Source organism: Oryctolagus cuniculus, chromosome 18 (genome assembly GCF_964237555.1).
Source record: "Oryctolagus cuniculus chromosome 18, mOryCun1.1, whole genome shotgun sequence".
Lineage (NCBI taxonomy): Eukaryota > Metazoa > Chordata > Mammalia > Lagomorpha > Leporidae > Oryctolagus > Oryctolagus cuniculus.
The window spans coordinates 11,774,803-11,799,541 of record NC_091449.1 but is presented as its reverse complement, the minus strand read 5'-3'; the positions used below and the strand labels follow the sequence as shown (position 1 = coordinate 11,799,541).

Genomic DNA, 24,739 nt, shown 5'->3' with positions numbered 1-24,739 from the left:
AGGGGAGAGGCGGGACCCGCACAGGGTGGGGGCGGGGCCACGGAGGGAGGGCGTGGCCTAGCGGGGCGGAGATGAGCTCTGAAGGGGGCGTGACAGGACCTCGGTGGAGTAGCCGGGAGCGGGGCTCTCCTCGGGGGGCGGGGCCCGGCTGCTCGGGGGCGTGGCTTAATGGCGTTAAGGGGCGGGGATAGAATCCTGGGGCGAGGGTGGGCGTGCAGATCGGGGGGCGGGGACAGAGCTCCGGGAGGGGGCGGGGCCGGAGCAAGGGTCCCCGGCGTGAGGCGGAGGGAAGGGGTGGGTCCTGTGACGTCAGCGAGTCCGAACGGCCAGAGCTAAGCAAGGGGCCGGGGGCGCGGATCTCGGAGAGCAGGCAAGGGAGAGCTAGGCCGGCGGAGCAGAGCGGGGAGGGCTGAGAGCGGCGGGAGCCCCCCGGAGTGGAGCCCCTCAGGCACCTGCTCGCCCGCCCGGCCGATCCGCGCACGCATAGTGGCCCGCAGGCCCCCGCCCGGGCCCAGTCCCCTCCTGGGGCCCCCATGGCCCGGGCCGCAGCCCTCCCGCCTTCGAGATCGTCGCGGACGCTGCCGCTGCTGCCGCTGCTGCTGCTGCTCGGGGAAGCCGGTGAGTGAGCGCGGACGCCCCCCCCACGCGGACCTCGCCCTCCCCTGCTTGGAGACGCCCCCTGGGCCCGGGGTCCCGCGCCCCTTCCTGGCCGGCCTCGCCGCCTCCCACCCCTGCCCGCACACGCCCCAGAGTCTCTACCCCCCCACACCCATCCTGCGCCGGACTTCTGTTTCCCCCTCCTCCCGCTCCAATCCCCGCGCCGAAGGGGTTAAATCAGGTCCGCCGAAGGCCTCGGGCCCCCTCCCCATCTCGCGCCGTTCCGAGAGCCCGGATCCGGGTTTCCGTCTCCGCTACGCCCCTCAGGAATGTGGGGAATGCTCCCCCCCACCCCCAGCAGGAGGGTCGCGGTGTGGAGACCGGACGACCCCCCCCCCCGTTTCCTTCTGGCCGGGTTGGGCGTCCGAGCGCCGGGGTCCAGGTGTCCGGGTCCCCAGAAGAGGCCGAGGATGAGAGTTGGGGCGGCCTGGGGGGAGGGTCCGAGGGGAGCGGAGGACCCGGGGGCTGGGGGCTGTGTCTCCCGGGCCCCCGGAGAATCGCGGGCGAGGGGCGGCGGCTCACTGGGGTCTGGGAGGATGGCGGGTGGGGGAGGCTGCGACCTGAGCTCCCGGTTCAATCATGGGCGGCGCGCGCTGTCCCCGCTTTCCAGGGAGAGCTGGGGCAGGGGGTTCAGCCCCGGGCTTCGGGGTGACTGTGGGCCCAAGAACGGCGTGGGCAGGAGACCCCGGCCCGGGCCCTGGGCGGGACCGGGCAGCCGCAGCTCGGTGGGCCGGGGCCCCCTCGCGTTCCCGGTGGGCGCCCCGTGGGGACGTCCCTGGGGAACTTTTCCGGTTTCACTCTCAGGGATTCGGGGCGGGGCACGCGCGCTCCCGGTTCCGGACTCCCGGTTTCGGGACCTTATCTTCTCTCTGGTCGCGCCTTTGTCCTCCGAGCGGCTCCGGGAGGTGGACGGGAGGAGCCGCCGCCCCAGTCCCCGCCCTCCCCTGGGCCGCGCTCGCGACCCCCGCCCCTGCCGGCCCACCCCACCCCACCCCCACGGCGGGAGAGGCGCGTCCCCCACGGAGGGAGGGGCTGAGGTGAGACAGGTGGAGGTGGCGCCGGCCCCGCCCCTTGCCGGTGGCCCGGCGTGTTTGTTCCTCGCTAGAAACTCCAGGATGCTGGGGTTCCCAAGGGCTTGCGTGGGAAGGGGGGTGGCCTGGTTCTCCCCGATGCCTCTGAGCTGTCTCCTAGCCTGGACCTCTGCCTCTTCATCCCCTGCTGCCCCCTCCTGGGCTGTGCACGGGAGATGAGATCAGAACCGGCCACCTCTGGGTGAACTCTTGACCCCACCGGAGTCAGAGGTGGAACTTGGGAATGTGATCTGGAGGAAGGCCCTCTGCCTCTTCCCATTTTGCAGATGGCAAAACCGAGGTTGAACAAGAGCAAACCGCTTTCCTAAGGTCCCCTGGGCCTGGCCCCGGGCAGCCAGCGGCCAGAGCCCAGGCTCTTGGAAGTCAGCTCTGTAGAGCCCTTGGCTGGTGGGCTCCAGAAAGCCTCATCTCCATCCTGGGGGGCGCATTCACAGGTCCCTCTGCAGGGGGCCTCTCCCCTTTCCTGAGCCGGGCCTGTTCTCTCCCCTCCCCTCCAGCCTCCTCTCCCTCCTGCCTGACTCTGGCCACTCTCTCAGCTCCTAGTCCCTCTCTCCCCAGCCCACCGCTGTTTACCTGTCCCTGGGCCACCTGCCTTCCCCCTCCCTGGCCCCCTCGGGGAGGAGGTGCCCCACCTGGCCTCCGGCTGCCTGCCCCCTCCCCACTCCTCCCCTGCTTCCACGGGCAGCCGCTGGGCGCGGAGGGGGATGGGAGGAGAGGCCACTGCAGGCCTGGCTGTCTCCTCTCGTTAGGGACTGGGAACTGGCGGCGGAGAATTGGGGGGACGGGGAGCCGACGGAGGCCTGGGTTGGGAACAGCGGCCCAGAGGGAGGTGCTGTGGGGCGGACTGGGGATTTAGGGGAGTGGAGGATAGGCGGAGGGGCGAGGCCGGTCCCCAGAGGGAGGCAGAGGTTTAGGGACAGACCCCCGCCGAGGGAGAGTGGAGGTGCCCTGACCCCAGGAGGTCAGGGCCCAGGCAAGTGTCAAGGCCAGGGTCGTGGGGGCCTAGGGAGTGGTGGAGGCAGGCGGGGCAGGGAGCTGGACACCCAGGCCAGCTCCCCCGCCTCTGCCTGGGACGCTGTTACATTTTTAATGTCCCAGCGCCGCTGAGAAATGGAGCAGGAGGGGGAGGAGGCGAGGGGACCTGGTGAGACGCCCAGGCAGTGAGGAAGTGTCAGCGCCGTGGGCAGGGAGGGCCCCTGGAGAGGCAGGCCGCTGGCGGGCGGGAGGACAGAACAGGAGGACATGTCCTCAGGCCACGGTGGCGATGGCTGCCGGCCCTGTGAACGCGCTACAGGCCGTGGAGTGTGGGCCGGGCGGTATGGAGGCTGTGCCAGACACGAGTGACAGAGCGCCTGGGAGTTGGGGACACAGAGGCGCAGATGCAGGACATCCTGGGAGACCCCAGCAGGGCCAAGGGCTGGGTGGGGTGGATCCCAGGAACAGACCCCACCTCCACCCCGCGGCCCAGAGCAATGGCCATTGTCGAAGACCCGGGAGGCAGGTGCTCGGATGCCGGCGTGGACAGCCCCGGCTCCTGGCCCTGGCCCTGGCCGTGGCCCCCGGCAGCTGCTCACTCCCCAGACCGGCTCCCGGATGTCCGCTGTGGGGGTGGGCACTGTCATTATCGCAATTAATTAATTAACAAGGTGGCTGAGGCAGCAGCTGCGGCCAGTGCTTGGGGCACGCGGACCTTCAAGGGCCTCCTGGAATCGCGCCGCGCCCCGCCGCCGCCGTGGCCTCCGCCATCAACCCCGAGGCTGGGTCAGGTGCTTCGGAGGTGAGGGCTGCGGGGGTAGGCCATGCCAGGGAACCCAGGAAGCCGCACCCAGGCCCCCGGGCCCGGGCTCCTGCCCCTCCTCCCCCACGGCAGGAAGCCCGCTGGCCTGGTCCATGAGGACAGGAAGTTGTCTGGGACCCAGCTGACACCGCACTAAGCTGTCACCCATCTGGCAGGTGCAGGAAAGCTCTCTTCCCCCAGCCGTGGGACTGGCCACATCCCTGCCAAGGTCAGGACGGGCAGCTGGACGCTGGGGTCCTGAATCCTGGCCTCGTTTTCCTGCCTCCGCCCAAAACACAGGGCACTGGGCATCGGCCCAGCCCCCTACTCCCGCCCCGGCCAGCCGGCTTCCTCCCCCCGCAACCCCTTTCCTCACACTCCCATTCCCATTTCCAGACTTTTCTCCACTCTGGCCCCACTTCTGCCCCCACTGCCCCCACCCTGCAGGCTCCTCTTCTTCCCCTGGGTCCTGGCCAGATCTTTCCAAAGCACAATCTTTCCCTGGTTCCTCCCCCTGCCTAGAGCTCTCCATGGCTCCCCAGCGCCCCCAGCCCGAGCTCGGACAGCCTCAGCCTGGGCAGTGGAGTCCACGGGGTCTCACACAGCGTGCTCACAGAGCCCCTGGGCTCCGGGGACACGGAGTGACAGATCTCTGGCATGCTCGTTCCAGAGGAAAGATAACGCGAGAGCAGAGGAGCCTTGGAAACTAAAATCGGGGTTCAGGGAATGCCTCCCGAGCCAAGACTTGAAGGAAGGGAGGGAGGAAGTTGTGGGTTCAGGGGAGGAGTGGGCCAGGGTGGGGCACCAGCAGGTGCAAAGGCCCTGAGGCAGGACTCAGGGTGGCTGGACAGGGAGAGGGAGGTAGACGAGGGGGTGGGTGCGGGACGCACAGGTCTCTGAGGGCTGCAGGTGAGGAGACAGCAGGCAAGGGGTCCCTGCAGCCATGGAAACAGCCAGAGGGGCACCAGTGCGACCCGGCAGGCGGGAGGGGAGGGGGTTTACGCCGGGTGAGGACCTGGAGGGCTTGGCTGTGCTCTGATCATTGGTGCATTTTTTAAAAAGATTTATTTATTCATTTCTAAGGCAGAGCTGGGGGGTGGGGAGGACACACAAGCGCTCTTCCATTCCCTGGTTCACTCCCAAAATGGCCCCAGCAGCTGGGGCTGGGCCAGGTTGGAGCCAGGAGCTTCTTCCAGGTCTCCCACGCGGGTGCAGGGCCCCCAGCACTTGGGCCATCCTCCACTGCTTTCCCAGGCGCGTTAGCAGGGAGCTGGGTCGGGAGTGGAGCGGCCAGGACAGGAAGCAGCACCCATGTGGGAGCCAGCGTCGCAGGTGGCGGCGTCACCTGCTGGGCCACAACGCCAGGCCCTTATTGGTGCATTTTGAAAATGGCGCCTGTGGGATTTCCCGGTGGAGTTCATGTGGGAAAGGGAGAAGTCGGGAGGACTCCACGGTTCAATCCTGGACCTTCAGAGAAGCAGGGAGGCCTTGCAAATGGACTGCTGACCCCACGGAGCCTGGACCGCCTGGACCGTCCCCGTCACTTGTTTGGAATGTGGCCTTTTATATACATATATGTGATTTGTTTTATTTATGTGGAAGGTAGAATTACAGAGATGAGGAGGGAGGAGGGAGGGAGGGAGAGAGGGGGAGAGCAAGGGAGGGAGAGAGAGAGAGAGAGATACCCCAAAGGGCTGCAATGGCTGGGGCTGGGCCAGGCTAAAGGCAGGAGCCAGGAGCTCCATCCAGGTCTCCCACTTGGGTATCAAAGATCCCAGCACTTGGGCCATCCTCTGCTGCTTTCCCAGGCGCGTTAGCAGGGTGATGGATCGGAAGCAAAGAGCCGGGACTCGAACCCGTGCTCCTGTGAGATGCTGGCGTCAGGGGCAGCGGCGTAACCGACCGCCACACACAGACGCCCCATTCAGAATCAGCCGTGGAATCCGGGACTGCTGCCTCCTCACCGCAGACGTGGGGGTCCGCTGCTTTCCACCCAGCGGTGCTTACTGAGCGCCGGGCCCTGCTTCAGGTGCAGGGGGGTGCAGGTGCAGGGGTGCAGGTGTTGGGGGGTGCAGGTGCAGGGGTACAGGTGTTGGGGGTGCAGGTGCGGGGGTACAGGTGTTGGGGGGTGCAGGTACAGGTGTTGGGGGGTACAGGTGTGGGGGTGCAGGTGTTGGGGTGCAGGTGCGGGGGTACAGGTGCTGGGGGGTGCAGGTGTAGGTGCGGGGATATAGGTGCCGGGGTACAGGTGTTGGGGGTGCAGATGCAAGGGTGCAGGTGCAGGGGGTGCAGCGGCACAGGAGGCAGACCCCCAGTCCGTCCCCCTCTTGGGCTGCCTTTCTCTGCCACCCTCGGCCCCCAGTTCCTAAATCGCACCTGTCAGCCTCCCCCTCCTCACCCAGTGCCACCTCTTGGCCTTACACCTTTCCAGGCTATTCTGTCCAGCTCCCGCCTCTCCCCTCTGGCCTCTTTGGCTTCCGGCTCCAAGTGCTTCCTGGGTTGAAGAACCCTCGATGGCTCCCACTCACCTGTGTGCTGTGTGCGGCTCCCGCCCCAGGAGCCTGGCGTTCTGCTTCCCGTCTGGATGCCTTAACAAGCCACCTGCGGACCTCCCGTGCCTGCTGCTAATTCGCAGGGCAGCGGGGTGGCAGCACAGGGGTCCCCGCCCTGTGGCCCCTCCAGGGGGGGAAGCCCGAGGTGCCCTAGACTGCTCCCCCCCCCCGCCCCGCAAGGCGCGGCCTTCTGCCAGGGAGCCCTCCTTGGGGCCCATAGTGTCCTCTGCGCCCCTGGGCGTGAGGCCAGGGGCTGCCCGGTGCCCACGGGCCACCCTCTGCGCTCTGGGGAATGCGCCCCGCCCGGGGCCTCTTGGAGTGACCCTGACCTCGCCGTGTTTGTGTAACAAGCACTCCTCGCTGCCCGGTGCTAAATGCTCTGTAAATAACTCTTTCATCCTCGTAACCGCACCCTCCCCCCCCCCCCCGCCCCGGGGAGCCCTGCGCAGTGATTATCCTTGGTTTACAGCTGGGGAAACTGAGGCGCGGGCTGGCCGGGTTGACTCGCGCAAGGGCACGGGAGCCAGGCAGGGTCTGAGCCCCCACGGTCCGAGCCCGGGGCACCCGGGGACACCGCTCCTGTCGTCCCCGCCATGAGAGCTGGAGGAGGAAGGCGAGGGGGCGCAGGAGATGCGGACATGCGTGCGCATGCGCAGACCCGCACACACACACACACACACACACACACACACACACACACGCAGACGTCAGTCCGAGTGTCCACCGTGGTAGGGTTTGTCACAGCTCCAAAGTGACGAGCCAATGTCTGTGTCTAGAGCAAAGCGTGGGCCCCGGCAGTTCGGCCTGAAAGAGGGAGGAGGGGCAGGCGGGTTAAGCCTCCGCCTGGGGTCTGGTGGACCCCCGTCTCTGACCCAGCCCTCCGCCACTGCACCTGCCAGAGGCAGAGGATGTGGGTCCCTGGCACCCACTTGGAGACCTGGACGAAGCTCCTGGCTCTTGGCTTCGGCCGGCCCAGTCCTGGCTGTTGCAGGTATTTGGGGAGTGAACCGGCAGATGGATGATCTCTGCGTGTCGCTCTGCCTTTCAAATAAACGAGTAAATGTCTAAAATGCCCCAACACTGATGGCGCCCCGGCGCCCCCAGCTCTGAGGAGCACGTACTGTGCGAACGGACTCCGAGCTGTGGAGCTGGCGTGTGGCGGGGGTGAATTGTGCGGCGTGCAAATGTCGTTTCTGCAGAAGAGGGGTCGGTGTCGCTCCCAGGCTCCCAGGTGTGGTCACCTGTGCGGCGGGGAAGCCAGGGAGGAGCCACGCGCCAGGCAGGGCGCGGCCCGTGAGGCCCTGGCACTTGGGGACGGGGTCGGCGACGGGAGCTTGTTCTCTGTCTCTGCCCCTCTGGCTCTCAGGACAAGGGAGGAATGGCCCACAGCCGGCCGTCCCCACCGTGTAACTGCTGTCACCTGTGTGGGGTGGCCGCTGGGACTCCCAGTTAGCACCGCCGTGTCCCCTGCTGGGAGCACCCGGGGTCCACACCCCCCGTCTGGCTTCCTGCTAACGCGCACCCTGGCGGGCAGCAGGAGATGGTGCGGGTGCATGGGTCCCCACCCCCGCGTGGGAGACCCAGAGGGCGTAGAGTTCACCCCTCCCCGTCCCCGCCTTTGCAAGTGTTTGAGGAGTGAACCAGTGAATGGACGCGCGCTCTCTGCCTCTCAAATAAACATAAGTATTTAATTACTGAAAATTTAGTTTGTCATAGACTTTTTTTTTTTTTTAATTTTTTGACAGGCAGAGTGGACAGTGAGAGAGAGAGACAGAGAGAAAGGTCTTCCTTTGCCGTTGGTTCACCCTCCAATGGCCGCCGCGGCCAGCGTGCTGCGCTGATCCGATGGCAGGAGCCAGGAGCCAGGTGCTTTTCCTAGTCTCCCATGGGGTGCAGGGCCCAAGCACCTGGGCCATCCTCCACTGCACTCCCTGGCCACAGCAGAGAGCTGGCCTGGAAGAGGGGCAACCAGGACAGAATCCGGTGCCCCAACCGGGACTAGAACCCGGTGTGCCGGCGCCGCAAGGCGGAGGATTAGCCTAGTGAGCCGCGGCGCCGGCCTGTCATAGACTTTTTTTTTTAATTTTACTTATTTATTTGAGAGGTAGAGTTACAGACAGTGAGAGGGAGAGGCAGAGAGAGAGAGAGAGGTCTTCCATGCGCTGGTTCAATCCCCAGATGGCTGCTACAGCCGGAGCTGTGCTGATCAGAAGCCAGGAGCCAGGAGCTTCTTCCAGGTCTCCCACGCGGGTGCAGGGGCCCAAGCACTTGGACCATCGTCTGCTGCTTTCCCAGGCCACAGCAGAGAGCTGGACTGGAAGAGGAGCAGCCGGGACTAGAACCAGGGCCCACATGGGATGCCGGCACTGCAGGCGGCCGATCAACCTACTGCGTCACAGTGCCAGCGCCTGTCATAGACTTTAAATTGGATTTATCTTCCGCCTGTATATTTTTATAATGAACAGTTTGGGGCAGTAGGTCTGAGTGGGGAGCATGCCCCCCGCCCCCCGTCAAGGCGGTGCGTGACGCCCGTTGGTTCCTGTGGAGCCGTGGGGAACGCATTGCAGGCGGGACGCGTCCACCCTGCGCCTCTGGGAAGGAGCTTCTGCCTGGCCACATGTAATTATCACGCCTGGGTGTATCAGCAGTAATCCCATAATAACGTGTAATCCAGTGTGTGATACGGAGAAGCGCGTGTGGTTTTCGTCCCTGGTCCCTGGCACGCGGCTCCCCAAATCCTCCCAGTCTCCCCAGTGTGTGGTGGCCCTTGGTGGCCAAGCTAGGCCGAGGCAGCCCCTCCCCACAGCCTTGGAGAAGGGGAGGGGCCGCAGGTTTAAGTCGATGGCCGGTAGCCAGTGATGTAGCCAGGAAACCCCAAGGGACAGGACCCGGACACGCCTCCCCCTCCGCGTCTGTAGCCTTTGTGATGGGCCGGTCCACGCGAGATCTGTTTTCCTGCGCGCTGCGAGCTGCTCGGGTTAGGTGATCGCGGCGACGGGAAGCCGTGCGAGCCCTGATCTGTGGCCAAAGGCACCGGGGAAGGCAGCATGGGCTCGGGGCGGCCCGGGGAGTGGGTGCAGTCATGGGGGCTGAGCCCCCAACCTGTGGACGGCGTCAGAAGTGACCAGAGTGAGAGGCTGGTGCGTGTCCCAGAGCTGACGGCCGTGCACTGGGTGGGAGACAAACACACACGCACATAAATACACACGTGTGCACGCACACACACATGCAAACCCACACGTATACACACGTACACACATACATACGCGCGCACACACACACACACCTCCCCACACCTGCTGTCAGGTGTTGAGAGAAGAAAGTTGGTTTTGTATGTTTTTTATTATTATTTATTTATTTTCATTTTTATTTAAAGCACGGGAGAGATCCCACCCTTCCATGGGTTCACTCCCCAGGTGCCCGCAGCCCCTGCGGCTGGGCCATGCTGAAGCCAGGAGCCAGGAACTCCATCCGAGTCTTCTGCATGGGTGTTAGGGGCTCAGGCACTTGGGCTTTTAAAAAAATTATGTATTTTGGCCGGCGCCGCGGCTCACTAGGCTAATCCTCCGCCTAGCAGCGCCGGCACACCGGGTTCTAGTCCCGGTCGGAGCGCCGGATTCTGTCCCGGTTGCCCCTCTTCCAGGCCAGCTCTCTGCTGTGGCCCGGGAGTGCAGTGGAGGATGGCCCAAGTGCTTGGGCCCTGCACCCCATGGGAGACCAGGAGAAGCACCTGGCTCCTGGCTTCAGATCAGCGCGGTGCGCCGGCCGCGGCGGCCATTGTGGGGTGAACCAACGGCAAAGGAAGACCTTTCTCTCTGTCTCTCTCTCTCACTGTCCACTCTGCCTGTCAAAAAAAAAAAAAATTATGTATTTGAAAGGCAGAGTGACAGAGATCTTTCTGCTGTTTCACGCCCCAAATGCCCAAGGTAGTCAGAGCTTGTCCAGACTGAAGGCAGGAGCTTCATCGAGGTCTGCCACACAGTGTAGGGGCCCAAGGACTTGGTTTGTCCGCCACTGCTTTCCTGGGCGCATTAGCAGGGAGCCGGATCTGAAGTGGAGCAGCCAGGACTTGAACCCAGCGCCCGCATGGGATGCCGGTGTCCTAGGCAGATTTAACCTGCTGCACCACAGCGCCAGCTCCACCATGCAGCATCTTATTTATTTATTTACTTGAAAGTCAGAGTTACACAGAGAGGAGAGGCAGAGAGAGTGAGAGAGAGAGAGAGAGTGAGAGAGGTCTTCCATCTGCTGGTTCACTCCCTAGATGGCTGCCATGGCCAGAGCTGGGCTGATCCAAAGCCAGGAGCTTCTTCCGGGTCTTCCACACAGATGCAGGGGCCCGTGGACCTGGGCCATCTTCCACTGCTTTCCCAGGCCATAGCAGAGAGCTGGATTGGAATTGGAGCAAGTGGGACTTGAACCAGTGCCCATATGGGATGCCGGCACTGCAGGCGGCAGCTTTACCTGCTACACCACAGTGCCGGCCCCACAGCATCATTTTTTCTTTCTTTCTTTCTTTCTTTCTTTCTTTCTTTCTTTCTTTCTTTCTTTCTTTCTTTCTTTCTTTCTTTCTTTCTTTCTTTCTTTTTTCTTTTTAAAAGGCAGAGTTACAGACAGACAGGGATCTTCCATCTGCTGGTTCACTCCCCAGGTGGCCCCAGTGGGTGGTCCTGGCTGGGCTGAAGCCAGAAGCCAGGAGCAACTTCTGGGTCTCCCACGTGGGTGCAGGGGCCCAAGCACCTGGGCCATCTTCCGCTGCTTTCCCAGGCGCATCGGCAGGGAGCTGGATCGGAAGTGGAGCAGCCGGGACGGGAGCCGACACCCTATGGGATACTGGCACTATAGGCAGCAGCCTCAACCATCTACACCACACCAACCCCATGATTTGAGTTCTTCTACTCGCTATCCCATATTCTACTTTCCCCTCAAAAATGTCTTTTCCAGCTGACTTTCTGGGACCTGAGCCCTGGGGAAGGCGCCTCCAGGGCACCTGGGGCCGGCGTCTCCCTGCGTGGGCCCCTCAGCGGTGACCCTGGCTGACCCGGACGCCCGGGTCCCTGCTGCACCTGACCCCTCTCTCTCCCGCCAGGAGCCCAGGATGTACGAGTTCAAGTGCTGCCCGAGGTGCGGGGCCAGCTGGGAGGCACCGTGGAGCTGCCCTGCCACCTGCTGTCGCCCGCCCCGGGAGTGCGGGTCTCCCAGGTGACCTGGAAGCACCGGGATGTCACCGTGGCCGCCTTCCACCCCAAGTACGGCGTCCACTTCCCCAACCCCCAGCTCGGCCAGGAGCGGCTGTCCTTCGTCAACGCGGGAGCCGGGCAGGGCACGGAGACGGATCTGCGGGACGCCACACTGGCCCTCCGGGGGCTGCGGGTGGAGGATGAGGGCAACTACACCTGCGACTTCACCACCTTTCCCAACGGCACCCGCCGCGAGGTGACCTGGCTCAGGGTCATAGGTGAGCGGGCGGGGCACTCTTAGGGCAAACACCGGCCCAGCCAATACTGTGGCCCAAGGGATAACGTGGCAGGACGGAACGCCCCGCCCGCCCGGGGCAGGCAGGCTGGTGCAGGCGCTGTGGATGTGGGAGGAGGGTGGTGGCCTATAGCTGGGGAGGGTCTGCAGGGGACCTGAGAGACGAGCGCTCTGCAGAGAGGGGACGGCCAGTGCAAAGGCCCTGAGGCACAGCATGCCTATGAGGAAGGGAGTCCATGTGAGTGGCGGAAGGCAGGAGGTGACAGGGGACAGATCCCCACTGGGGATTCCCTCTGGGGATCAAGTGAAGACGTGGACAGAATGAGGGCCAGGGTGGGTCCTGAGCCGCAGAGAGCTGCTCCGGTCTGGGCTTTCCCAGGCTCCTTCTGGTGCTGTGGGGGAGGGGGAGGGACGCAAGCAGTGCCCAGGCAGGAAGTAACGGCTCAGGGCGGGGGACTCGGTGGCCTGAGCTGGAACGGTCATGTTCTGGGGTGAGGAGCTGCCCGTGGGCACAGCCAGGGACTGGCAGACACGGGGAGCGGGTGTGGGTTGGCCTGCTCTGGGCCTGGGGAGGGGGCTGCTGCGGACTAGCGGGTCAGAAGGGACTCCCAGGCCAGCGTCCCAGCAGGCCGGCGCAGCGGAGGTGTTTCCTGGAAGTCGCTCCTGCAGGCTGAACCCTGGCCTGCCCCCCACTGCGCACCCCCCCCCCCCGCAGCTCTGGGGAAGCCACATCCCTGGGACGCTTTGCTTCCCCCTTCTCGCCAGGACATGCCCCCCCCCTGCCCCGGGAGATCCCTGGATGGAAGCGTCCGGACCCCAGTAGCTCTCCAAGTCCCGCAGCCCAGCTCCTGTTGGTTTCCAGCGCTGTCGTTTGCATGGCTCAGGAGTTACTCGGAGGCCAAGTGTTTGGTGCAATGCTGGAGACGCTGCCGCTTGGTGGAGACACTGCCTGGGCTGCCCGCTTTCTAGCCGAGCGCCTGGGTGCCAGTCCCAGCTCTGCGTCCGATTGCAGCTCCCTGCGAATGCGCCCTGGGCGGCAGAGGGCAGCAGCCGTGATGGCTCAAGTACCTGGGTCCCTGCCCCTCCCACCATGGGAGTGGGCGGAGCTCCTGGCTCCTGGCTTTGGGCACCTGGGGAGGGAACCAGCACATGGGCAATCTCGCTCTCTCCATTTCTCTGCTTTTGAAACAAAGAAAGATAACGAAATGACAATTTTTTTTTAAGATTTATTTATTTATTTGAAAGAGTTACACACAGAGAGAAGGAGAGGCAGAGAGAAAGTCTTTCATCCACCGGTTCACTCCCCAGATGGCCCCAATGGCCGGACTGCACCGATTTGGAGCCAGGAGCCAGGAGCTTCTTCCCATTCTCCCATGTGGGTGCAGGGGCCCAAGGACTTGGGCCATCTTCTACTGCTTTCCCAGGCCATAGCAGAGAGCTGGATAGGAAGTGGAGCAGCTGGGACTCAAACCGGTGTACATATGGGATGCTGGCACTGCAGGCGGTGGCTTTACCCGCTATGCCACAGCGCTGACCCCTAAATGACAGTTTATTAAAGAGAGAGCAAGAGGGGCCAGCGCTGTGGCACAGCGGGTTTACACCCTGGCCTGCAGTACTGGCATCCCATATGGGCACCAGTTCAAGACCCGGCTGCTCCACTTCTGATCCAGCTCTCTGCTATGGCCTGGGAAAGCAGTGGAGGATGGCCCAAGTCCACCCACATGAGAGACTGGAAGAAGCTCCTGGCTCCTGGCTTTGGATCGGCGCAGCTCCAGCCATTGCAGCCATCTGGGGAGTGAACCAGTGGATGGAAGACCTCTCTCTCTCTCTCTCTCTCTCTCTCTCTCTCTGCCTCTCTCTGTGTAACTCTTTCAAATAAATAAATAAATCTTTAAAAAAAAAATAGAGAGCAAGAAAGAATTGTTTTAAAGGTTTACTTATTTGAAAGGCAAAGTGACAGAGAGGGAGAGGCAGAGAGAGATCTTCCATCCATTGATTCACTCCCCAAATGTCTGAAATAGCTCATGCCAGGCCAGGCCAAAGCCAGGAACCGGGGCTTCTTCGGGTCTCCCAGGTAGGAGGTGGGTGCAGGGACCCAAGCACTTGGGCCATATTCCACTCCTTCCTAGGCCACAGCAGAGAGCGGGATCAGAAGAGGGGCAGCTGGGACTCAGACCGGCTTTACCCGCTATGGCTCAGTGCCAGCAGCAAGAAAAGTTTTGAGAGTGGCTGTGACAGGCACCTTCGGGGCGGGGGGGGGGGGGGGGCAGGGAATGCGACATAAGCCCCCGGCCATGTACCCGCACCTTCGCAGGGGAGCAGGGTGTGGGGGAGCCACTGAGGGGAGCTGGACAGTGTCCAGAGCCCACAAGTCCCCTTGAGGGAGTGGGGCTTGGGCTGGCGACCCCAGGGAGGCCCCCCCGGGCAGGGGCAGCTTTGGGCTCCGGAGCATCACTTGGCCTGCTGGGGGCGCTGTGGTGGTCACAGGAGGCTGTGGAGCTACAGGAGAGGCGGAAGGGCAGTGTCCAGACAGAAGCGGAAGGCGGCTGGGGGCCTGGGCCGCGTCAGGTGCTCAGGGTCAGGCTCAGGCCGGTGAGCGGAGCTCCTGTCTCAGGGCTGGTTCCCTTTCTTTCTTTGTTAGATTTATTTATTTACTTGTGAGGTAGAGTTTCAAACAGAGACTGGCAGAGAGAGGGGTCTTCCATCCGCTGGTCCACTCCACAATGGCCGGACCTGTGCCGATCCAAAGCCAGGAGCCAGGAGCCAGGAGCTTCCTCCAGGTCTCCCACATGGGTGCAGAGGCCCAAGGACCTGGGCCATCTTCTACTGCTTTCCCAGGCCATTAGCAGGGAGCTGGATTGGAAGTGGAGCAGTCGGGACTAGAACCGGCGCCCACATGGGGTTGCCCAACCCACTACGCAACAGCCCGGCCCCCCAGAGCTAGTTTTCCTGCCCCTGAGGCTTTTCCATGTGGTCTGGGATGATGGGGTGAAGAGGGAAAAAGACAAAAGATCGACCCCAGCTTTGGGAACGGCTGTTGCTTTATCTCACTTCCAGCAGCAAGGTCCAGCGGTGTTGACAGGAAGAGCAGCCGGGCTGCCAGTGCCGCCTTTGACCCAGTTTCACGCGGCCTTGGCTTTGTCGCCTTAGAGTCCGCCTCCTGCAGGCTTCGGGCCCTGTCTGCAGAGGCGATGGCGGGACGTGGCGGCCGCGTGCCCCGCGCTCCCCGCCCCATCCGCTTCTCCGGCCCCCACCGCCATCCTATCCCGTGGGACAAAACCAACGCCCTGCGGTCGCTAAGCAACAGAGCCACAGGGTTTGCTGAGCGACTGCCAGGGAGGGGTGACGCGGCCCTCTCTGCTCCCCTCCCAGCCCAGCCCCAGAACCACGCTGAAGCCCAGGAGGTGACCCTGAGCCTGGAACCCGTGCCCGTGGCGCGCTGCGTGTCCTCCGGCGGCCGCCCGCCTGCTCGCGTCTCCTGGGTCTCGTCCCTGGACGGGGAGGCCAGAGAGACCCAGGCGCCGGGGACCCTGCCCGGCACGGTCACCGTCACCAGTCGCCTCACCTTGGTGCCCTTGGGCCGGACGGATGGTGTCAAGGTCAGCTGCAAAGTGGAGCACGAGACCTTCAGGGAGCCAGTGCTGCTGCCCGTGACCCTCTCCGTGCGCTGTGAGTGCCCCCTTCCCCCGCTGGCTGCACTGCTGGCCTGCCCTTCTCCGGTGCCTTCCTCCTCACTGTCTACACTGTGGGGCCTGGGAACCGTGGGCGGGGCGCAACTGACACGGGAGAAGGCAGGCGCTGCACAGCGGGGTTGCTTCCTCGCGAGACTGGCGTGGCAGCGCGGAGCCGGCCCACCCAGCATGCTCTTCTCTGGCGCTGCCCCGGGCGGTGTTTTCCCGGTCCCTACACCATCTCAGGTGTCTACTCCGGCCGCTGCCCCCCTGCTGTTGTAGACAGGTGGCAGTGTGTTTTTGCTGTGTGGGCCATTGGGGTCTCGGTGCACATGCGCTGGGGAGACACTGGGTTGAGCTCGGGCGCGCCAGCGGCTGCTGACCCTGGCCCCTTGTCATCTGTCCCCCAAAGCTCCCTGCACGCACCCCTCAGTGCCCCTGCAGAGGCTGCCCTGCCCCCACCCCCAGCCAGCCTGGTTCCTCCCCCACCCCCACCCTGTGTGCTTGTTGGGGGCGCCCCTGTGCCGGTCCATCCAGATCCCCGGCTCTGGCGTGTTGGAAACCACAGAGCCCGGGGGCCTCCGCCCCCCACCCCCATCTCTAGGGTTCCTGTAGATCCACCAGCCTCTCTCCACACAGCGCTGAGCCAATCTCCAATTTCCCCCAGACCCCCCCGAGGTCTCCATCTCTGGCTACGATGACAACTGGTACCTGGGCCGGAGCGAGGCCGCCCTCACCTGCGATGTCCGAAGCAACCCAGAGCCCACCGGCTACGACTGGAGCACGTGAGTCAGGGGCGGGGCCTGTGGGAGGAGGGGCTGGGGGCCTAGACCCCTGGGTCTGAGGGAGGAGGGGCTGGGGGCCTGGACCCCCGGGTCTGAGGGAGGAGGGGCTGGGGGCCTGGACCCCTGGGTCTGAGGGAGGAGGGGCTGGGGGCCTGGACCCCTGGGTCTGAGGGAGGAGGGGCCGGGGCCTGGACCCCTGGGTCTGAGGGAGGAGGGCTGGGGGCCTGGACCCCTGGGTCTGAGGGAGGAGGGACCAGGGGCCTGGACCCCTGGGTCTGAGGGAGGAGGAGCTAAGCCTGGACTCCTGGGTCTGAGGGAGGGGCTGGGGGCCTGGACCCCCGGGTCTGAGGGAGGAGGGGCTGGGGGCCTGGACCCCTGGGTCTGAGGGAGGAGGAGCCGGGGCCTGGACCCCTGGGTGTGAGGGAGCAGGGGCTGGGGGCCTGGACCCCTGGGTGTGAGGGAGGAGGGCTGGGGGCCTGGACCCCTGGGTCTGAGGGAGGAGGGCTGGGGGCCTGGACCCCTGGGTCTGAGGGAGGAGGGGCTAGGCCTGGACCCTGGGTGTGAGGGAGGGGCTGGGGGCCTGGACCCTGGGTCTGGAGGAGGAGGGGCGGGGCCTGGACCCTGGGTCTGAGGGAGGAGGGGCGGGGCCTGGACCCTGGGTCTGAGGGAGGAGGGGCTAGGCCTGGACCCTGGGTGTGAGGGAGGAGGACTGGGGGCCTGGACCCCTGGGTCTGAGGGAGGAGGGCTGGAGGCCTGACCTCTGGGTCTGAGGGAGGAGGGCTGGGGGCCCGGATTTCCGATCCTCAGGAGTGGGGGGAGCTGGCGGGCTTGGGCCTGGAAGTAAGTGGTGTCCCAGGCGCTGGCCCGGGCGGCGGCGTCTGCAGGGACAGGCGCGCGCTCACCTGCGCCCGCACCCCCAGGACCTCGGGCGTGTTCCCCGCCGCCGCCGTGGTGCAGGGCCCGCAGCTGCTCATCCACACAGTGGACAGCCTGGTCAACACCACCTTCATCTGCACGGTCACCAACGCCGTGGGCACGGGCCGCGCCGAGCAGCTGGTCCTGGTGCGAGGTGAGCGGGCTCGAGCCAGCATGCACCCTAGGCTTTCTCGTCCGGGGCGGGGGCCCTGCGGGCAGCTTCTGGGACGATGGGGCGGGCACTGGCCGGTGAGGAGCAGGTGCAGGCCTGTGCTGGGCTTTCCTGGAGAGTCCAGGCCCGGGAAGGACCCTCAGAGGGCGAGACGGAGGGGAGCTGCTACAGACCACAGCCTGGCAGGCGCAGAGCCCACAGCCGGCCCCAGGGCAGGGAGCTGGCCTGTGATGGGCGCAGGCCGACTCTGGAAGCTGTCACCAATACACGTGCAACGTGTGGAGGGGCCGCTGTCACAGACACGCGGGAGGGCACAGCCCGGGACGGCAGCACAGGCAGGGACCACAGCCGCACACAGGCACTCTGGCAGAATCCCAGAGATGCCCTCCGTGCTGCCCGTCTGGAACCTTCCAGAAGCTCCCCTCTGGAGCGCCTGGGTCCCTGGCGCCTTACCTGACACGCCTCTGTTGAGGTCTCCTCTTCGTCACACAGTCCCTTGATCTAGGGATGTAGTGGTGAACTCAGGCTCACCCTGGGGAGCCAGCTCCCCCCCCAACCCCAGCAAGTCACCCCCAAACCTCCACCCCAAGTCCATGCCCAAAACTGGCCTCAGGAGGCAGTGCCCAGACTGTGGGGCTGCAGAACACAGACAGGCAGCCCTCAGGGACTACACCACCCCCAAACACAGGTCCCTACTGACGGGCGCCCCGGAGAGACAGCCCCGGGGATGTGCCCTGCTGGACTCCAGCCCCAGAACACAGAACACACCAGCGTCAGGTGCCCGCCCGGGAGCCTGGAGCAGGTGCACACAGGGTAGCCGCACACCCACCCACAGTAACATCAGCACCCGGAGGGGATGCCGCGAGCACCATGGCTTCCCAGGGCAGCGCCCGTGCCGGTGCCTGGGGGCCCACGCCCAGGGACACAGCACACCCTGGGCCAAGACAGTCTGACTCAGATCCGCATTCCTGGGCCGCGCGGATGACGCGGGCACGCACACAGGCACACGTACTGCACCAGGCTTAGCCCTTCCTGCCCACAGACAGCACCCGGAACTGACCCAGCACGGGGCCACAGACGTCTCTCCAGAGACGCTGCCAGCGTCCCGCCCCGGGCTAAAACCCGGGGCTGTCCTGCCCAGCCCGGCACTGGCCCACGGCGGTGCTCGGGTCCCTCGCGGCAAGTGGCGTGGGGCCTGCTTGGGAGCGAGACGCCCCTGCGGCAGACTAGCCGAACCCCACGCTGGGTTGTGCAGGGAATAACCCAGAAGTCGAAGTCGTTGCCTCCCTGGCTGCTGCGGAAATGCTGGGATGCAGGCCCCCCCACCCCCAAGGCTTCTCTGTTTTAACAGTGCTGTTTGTGAGTTTGCTAAACTGGTCTGACGGCCTCCCGGGTCAACTGACCCCCTTTGAACAGCCGCTGGCAGAGCCACTGGTGGGGGTGGGCTCCTCGCTGTGCCAGCGCAGGGGAGGGGGTGTGAGTCGGGCTCCCTGGCTCTGTCCCTCCTCTCTGGCTCCCCTCGGTGGCACTCCGGGCTTCCTGTCTCTGCCTCACCCCCACCTGCTCAGCCCCAGGCGTGTGGGATTCCCGAGCCCCGCCTCCAGGCGCCCCGGCGTGGGAGGGGAGAGCAGGAAGCCCTCGCCCCTCCGTGCCGCTCTCAGTGCAAAGCAGCTTGGGCCCGGCCTCGCGCTCAGCCCCAGCCCTGACCCCGGGGGGGCCCCCCCCACGCCCCGGGTCTGCGGTTGGGTCTGCGGTCGCTGGGCCACAGCCGCCACCAGGCTGATGTTTTTCCCCCGAGGGGAGTCTGGATTTTGGAGTGAAACCCCAAGTTTTGAGACGTTGGCTAGCAAATTGCATTTTTGAGAAAAGACCGGGGTGGCGGAGGGGTCAGTGGGTCCTCCCGCCCCCACTCTCCTCCCTGCCTCCCGCCCCGGCTCCCATCACTGCCACCTGCAGCCCCTGCACCCAGACGGACCCTCTTGACCTCTCTCTCTCTCTCTCTCTCTCTCTCTCTCACCCTCTCTCCCCAGACTCCCCCCGGGCCTCGCCCCAAGACATGGGTCCACTGGTGTGGGGGGCCGTGGGGGGGACACTGCTGGTGCTGCTGCTTCTGGCGGGGGGGTCCTTGGCCTACATCCTGCTGAGGGGGAGGCGGAGGCGGAAGAGCCCCGGAGAAGGCGCCGGCGGAGACGCGGGAGCCTACGATGCGAAGTCACAGGTGCTGGGGAACGGGGGGCCCGTCTTCTGGCCGCCCGCAGCCCCTGGGCCCCTGAGGCCGGAGGGCAAAGGCGAGGAGGAGGAGGAGGAGGAAGAGGAGGAGGAGAAGGCAGAGGAAGGCCTCATGTTGCCTCGACCCCCGGCCCTGGAGGACGACATGGAGTCGCAGCTGGACGGCTCCCTCATCTCACGCCGGGCAGTTTACGTGTGATGTGGAGACAGACGGACGGAAACCCACGACGGACGGACAGAGCCGGGACCCGCACTGCCAGCCGTGCCGGCCAGGGGCTCCAGACCGCTTGGACTTACCTGTCTGGAGACACTGGAGTTGGAAGCTACCTCCCACTTTCCTGGAACCTGGAGGGGGGTGGACACACACTGGACCCCCGTGCCCAGGGCTGCACGGGGAAGGGGCGCCCAGGAGCTCAGGAGCGGGGACCCAGGAAGGAGCCCCGCTCGCCCCCGCCTCGCCGCCGCCGAACTCGTTTTTGGCCCCGGCCTGCCCCGGCTCCGTGACACTCAGGAGTTAATAAATGCCTTGGAGGAAATCGGCAGGGGTGTCCTGTGATACCTCGGACCCCTCCCCGGGTCCCAGAAAGAGCCGTGGCGGGAGGGCTGCAGGGGCTGGGGGTGCTGAGCAGGGCCCTTGGGGAGTGGGAGCCCGCAGCCTCGGGCAGGTATCGGGAGTGTGGACTCCAAGTCCCAGGCAGAGCTGGGACGGCGGCCGGAGGCCTGAGCGCTCTGCCTGCTTGCACTCCTGGGCCTGGGGTAGGGTGCGGGCCTGCGGGCGCCAGGGTCCTCAAGGCATGGGGGGCTGGACCCCAGCTGGGTTGCTGCCGCACTGGGGGAGGGGAAGGCACTCCTCTTTCTTTCTTTCTCTCTTTCTCTCTCTCTTTCTCTCTTTCTCTCTTTCTCTCTCTCTTTCTCTCTTTCTCTCTTTCTCTCTTTCTCTCTTTCTCTCTTTCTCTTTCTCTTTCTCTCTCTCTCTCTCTCTCTCTCTCTCTCTCTCTTTCTTTCTTTCTTTCTTTCTTTCTTTCTTTCTTTCTTTTTTTTAAGACTTATCTGAAAGAGTTAGAGATCTCCCCAAATGTCTGCAATGGCCAGGGCTGGGCCAGGAGCCTGGAGCTTCATCCGGGTCTCTCTCGTGGCCACAGGGGCCCAAGTACATGGTTCACCTCCTGCTGCTTTCCCAGGCGCATTAGCAGGGGGCTGGACTGGAAGTAGAGCCGGATGGGAAGCCGGCGGCTTTACCCGCTACGCCAGTGCCGGCCCCCTCCCCCTTCTTGAGGGGCAGGAAAGCCCCCCTGGACACGCACACCTGGCTGTTCCCTGCCCCCTTCCTGCCTTCTCAGTGGCCAGGCCAGGGCCTCCCTCTCTTCCTCCCGCCCCTCCCCCCCCCCCAACCAGTAAACAGGACTGGGGCCAGCAGGGGCAGGCACCTGTGCTCTCCAAGCGTCGGGAACGTGGGGGCTGGCGCCGGATCCGCTGCGAGGCAGCGCAGGACGGGCTGAGGACAGGCCCCCCACCCCACCCCGCCATCATGCCTTCCTGGCCAGCGGCGACTTCCTGGCCTGGCTGGGACACACAGCAGCACCACAGCACTGAGCGCGGCGTGTGGACAGAGCCGTCACTCCGTGTCCTGCACGTCTGAAGCCCTCCGGGGGCTGCCCCGCTGTGCAACAGGAAGCTGGAGCTCACGTGTCATCTAGAAGCTTCTGCCGCCCTCCCGCCCGACTCAGGCGATGGCTGCATGGCGGAGGCACCTGCCTGGGCTTTTCCACTGGCTCTCGCCGCCACACTGGCCTGCCCGGCCCCCTGGCTCACACAGCTGGCCACGCCGACCGCGTGCTGGGTCTGGGGGCTCCCAGTCTAGCGAGGTTGGCAACAGCTGGGAGGCAGAGCGGACATGCCAGGAAGGGCAGGCCAGGGGCCACCATCTCCGCCCCTCTGCCTGGCAGGCTGGAGGAGCCGCCATGCCCCGTAACGGATGAGGTTTTGCTCCTGCCCCTGGATCCTCCTACCTCCTGCATGGCGCCTCATCCCCTCGCTCTGCTCCCCGGGGGCCTGGCACCGCCGTCCCCTCCCACGTTCTCTCTCGGCTCACCCCTGCAATCTCAGGTCTTTGCTCAGATGGCCCCTGGCAGTGAGACCCTGGTGGACCGCGGCCGGGGGCTCCCGCCCTGTCTCTCCCCCACCCCTCGCCTCCCCCGATCTGCCTTGTTTGGTCGCTGCTGGCTCCCTGCCCGTTCAGAACCTACAATCCGGGAGGCTGAGGCCCTGGTCCACTTGATTGGCCTCCGTCTTCCGTGCCCCGCACAGGGCTGGCTGATTGGCAGCTGTCCCTCGCCTGTGGGGCAGGAGGCAGGCTTGGAGGGAGCTGTGGCTTCCTCCCGGAGCCCCCTCACAGCGCACCTTCCATCTCCTTGCAGAGACGCCCAACACGGCAGGTGCAGGGGCCACAGGCGGCATCATCGGGGGCATCATCGCAGCCATCATCGCCACCGCCGTGGCCGCCACGGGCATCCTCATCTGCCGGCAGCAGCGGAAGGAGCAGCGGCTGCAGGGGGCAGAGGAGGAGGACGAGTGAGTGACTGGTGATGGGCGAGGCGTGGGGGTGGGAGGAAGCCCTCCGTGATGGCCGGGTGAAACCGAGACCCCCGGATAAGTGTCAGCTCAGGCTCCCGCCATCTGCAGCTCCGTCCCCGGCTAGTGGCCCTCGGTCACAGCCCAAGATGGCACAGCAGTCCAGCTGGCGGGAGGCGGGAAGGGACCGAGTGGTTGGCTACTACGCTTTACTTCCTCACTTCCCATTGGCCAGGACCTAGTCACATGGCTTGCCCAGCGGCAAGGGACGCTGGGAAATGTAGTCCATTGTGAGTGGCCATATACCCAGATAAAGTGCCTTACCGTGCCAAAGAGAGGAGGCTGGCTCTGCGGGGGAGGTGGCCACAGCTCTCCATCCACACAAGCAGATATTTGGGAAACACAAGTCCTCGGCGGGAGCTAATGAAATCCCTCACTGACATTCACCCAACAAGCGTTCATTAGTTTTTGGGTTTCTTAAGATTTCTTTGAAAGGTAGAGAGAGATCAAGCTTTCGTTGGCTGGGTCACTCCCCAAGTCCTCCCAGCTGGGCCTAAACCAGGAGCCAGGAACTGCACTAGGGTCTGCCACATGGGAGGCAGGGGCCCAAGTACTTGGGGGCCATCATCCGAAGCTGGGGCTCAAACCAGCAGCCTGAGCGGCTCCTTGGCTCCTGCCGGTCGGGGAGGGGCAGGCTTCAAAGGCGCGATCCTGGAAGCAGCTGACCGCCCTGTGCTGATGCGGGCAGCTCTGGGGACCACTGCCTTAATCCTTGGCCAGCTCCGACCACTGCGGCCCAGTCTCCGACCACTGTCTGAGATGGCCTGGCCGTGCGTGTGCTCCTGGTGCCCAGGAGGGCAGGGCCAGAGGACAGCCTAGCTGAGGGAGCTCCCCCAGGCCCCAGGAGGCACCTGAGCCAGCATGGAGGGCCGGGGAGGCTTCCTGGAGGAGGGGACATCTGAGCTCGCAGCGGGATGTGGCCATTGCACGATTTGAAACACAAAGCCAGTGAGTGCCCTGAGCAGGAGTGCAGCGTCACAGGGCAGTGTCCCGGGCTCTGACAATCAGGAAGGCTTCCTGGAAGCAGAGGGATTCTTGGGATGAGCAGGCGTTGGGCCAGGACCGGGGGTGGAGCAGCAGGACGGGAGATGCCAGTGCAGGGAGCAGCCCTGCAGGACCCTGTGGTGGGAGGGTCCCTCGCTCCCAGCCTGCACCTGACCGCCCCTACCCCACAGCCTGGAGGCACCACCCTCGTACAAGCCACCGACCCCGAAGGCGAAGCTGGAGGAGCCAGAGATGGTAAGCGCTTGCCCCGGGGCCACGCTGTCCCCACTGCGCTGAGGGCCCGGCCAGAGAGGCCAGTGGGGGGTCCTGACTGTCCCCCTCCCGCCCCGCAGCCCTCCCAGCTGTTCACCCTGGGGGCCTCGGAGCACAGCCCACTCAAGACCCCCTACTTCGACGCTGGCACCTCGTGCACTGAGCAGGTAGGGGGCTGAGGCCCGGGGCAGTGGTGGGGGGCGGCCATCAGCTTTGACATGAGGGCAAAGGGTAGAGCTCACGCCTGAAGGTCAGGGCTGTGTCTGAGATGTGTCCAGGGTTCAATGCCGGAGGTCAGGGGTCAAAGCTGCCATGTCAGTGGGGACCAAGCAACTACACGTGCCAGGGCCTGGGGCCAGAGGTCAGGGGTCAGGGGTCGTGGGTTCAAGCTGAGGTCGAGGTTGAGATGGGGGAGGGGGTTGTGAGGAAAGACCTGGGGTCAAGGAGGAAGGCCCCAAGCGGAAGCGGGCTGGGGTGGCCGCGCTGACCGTCCCAGGTGCGATGCGGAGCCAGGCGCCGGGTGGCGGGGTTGGGGGTGTTCGGGGGTGACCCTGCTGTCCATGTCCTCCGGCCACCAGGAAATGCCTCGGTACCACGAGCTGCCCACGTTGGAAGAGCGGTCAGGGCCGCTGCTCCTGGGGGCCGCGGGCCTGGGGGGCCCCATCCTCGTGCCTCCAGGGCCACCTGCCGTGGAGGGGGCTTCGCTGGATCTGGACGACGAGGAGGAGGAGGAAGAGGAAGACTATCTGGACAAGATCAACCCCATCTATGACGCCCTGTCCTACAGCCCGCCCGATTCCTACCAGGGCAAGGGCTTCGTCATGTCGCGGGCCATGTACGTGTGACCTCCGACCCCGGAGCCCCGCGCGGAGACTGTGACCTCAGCCGGTACCTCTCGCCCCTGCGGACACCTCGACACCCCCGGACCTCCAGGAACACTGCAGAGGCTGCTGTGTGCCCGCAGCTGCTCCCCGTCGGCCCTGCTGCTCCGACCTGAGCCCTCCAAGCAGCAGCGCCCAGCACCCCGAGTCCGGGCCGCAGGCGCGCCCCGCCGGCACCCCAACACTACTGAGCGCCCCTTCTGCCTGCCCTGGGGGGCGGGGGGCAGGGGGCGTGGCACTGTTCCCAGCCAGCATTTCCTACACAACACGAGTTTATACTTTGACCAGGCCCTGCGTCTTCTGTGGGACGTGATGGGGATCAGGGGGCCAGGGCTTGAGGGAATCGGCGAACCAGGAGTCGAGATGGCTTCCGGAGAAAACCAGGCCATTGCGAGGGCCATGCGCGAGAACCACAACCAAGGCGAGGAGAGGGATGAGCACCGCACGGAAGGGCGGCGGCCGGGGCAGGAGCAGCAGGGACCACGCAGGGTGGTTTGTTGAGATTTTATTCACTTGAAAGGAGAGGGAGAACCGTCCACCTGCTGGTTCACTCCCCAACGGGGCTGGGCCCGGGGCAGGGGCCCGGCAGGGCTGGGTCGGAAGTGGGGCAGCCGGGACGCGAACCCGCGCTCATGGGGATGCCGGC

The 24,739-nt window shown here is 65.1% G+C and overlaps 1 protein-coding gene across 2 annotated transcripts; it reads left to right on the top strand.

Moving 5' to 3' along the window:
* Window positions 1–296: 296 nt before the first annotated feature.
* Window positions 297–24,377, top strand: NECTIN2 (nectin cell adhesion molecule 2). Of its 2 annotated transcripts, XM_051828483.2 has the most exons (9): window positions 297–618; window positions 11,167–11,535; window positions 14,925–15,221; window positions 15,891–16,008; window positions 16,929–17,077; window positions 21,742–21,895; window positions 23,131–23,194; window positions 23,293–23,379; window positions 23,791–24,377. In XM_051828483.2, the coding sequence occupies exons 1-9, from the start codon at window positions 534–536 to the stop codon at window positions 24,055–24,057; spliced, it is 1,590 nt and encodes a 529-aa protein (XP_051684443.2). In that variant the 5' UTR covers window positions 297–533; the 3' UTR covers window positions 24,058–24,377. The 2 variants fall into 2 exon arrangements, with proteins under 2 accessions (XP_051684443.2, XP_051684444.1); XM_051828484.2 differs by lacking the exons at window positions 21,742–21,895; window positions 23,131–23,194; window positions 23,293–23,379; window positions 23,791–24,377 and adding an exon at window positions 19,126–19,864.
* Window positions 24,378–24,739: the final 362 nt, after the last annotated feature.

What these genes read in the sequence shown, in the direction of transcription:
- NECTIN2 (XM_051828483.2), top strand. Translation starts at nt 534, where the DNA reads ATGGCCCGGGCCGCAGCCCTCCCGCCTTCGAGATCGTCGCGGACGCTG. An exon ending in ACCGGCTACGACTGGAGCAC is followed by an intron (nt 16,009 to 16,928) that starts GTGAGTCAGGGG and finishes CCGCACCCCCAG; the next exon opens with GACCTCGGGCGTGTTCCCCG. An exon ending in GCAGCTGGTCCTGGTGCGAG is followed by an intron (nt 17,078 to 21,741) that starts GTGAGCGGGCTC and finishes ATCTCCTTGCAG; the next exon opens with AGACGCCCAACACGGCAGGT.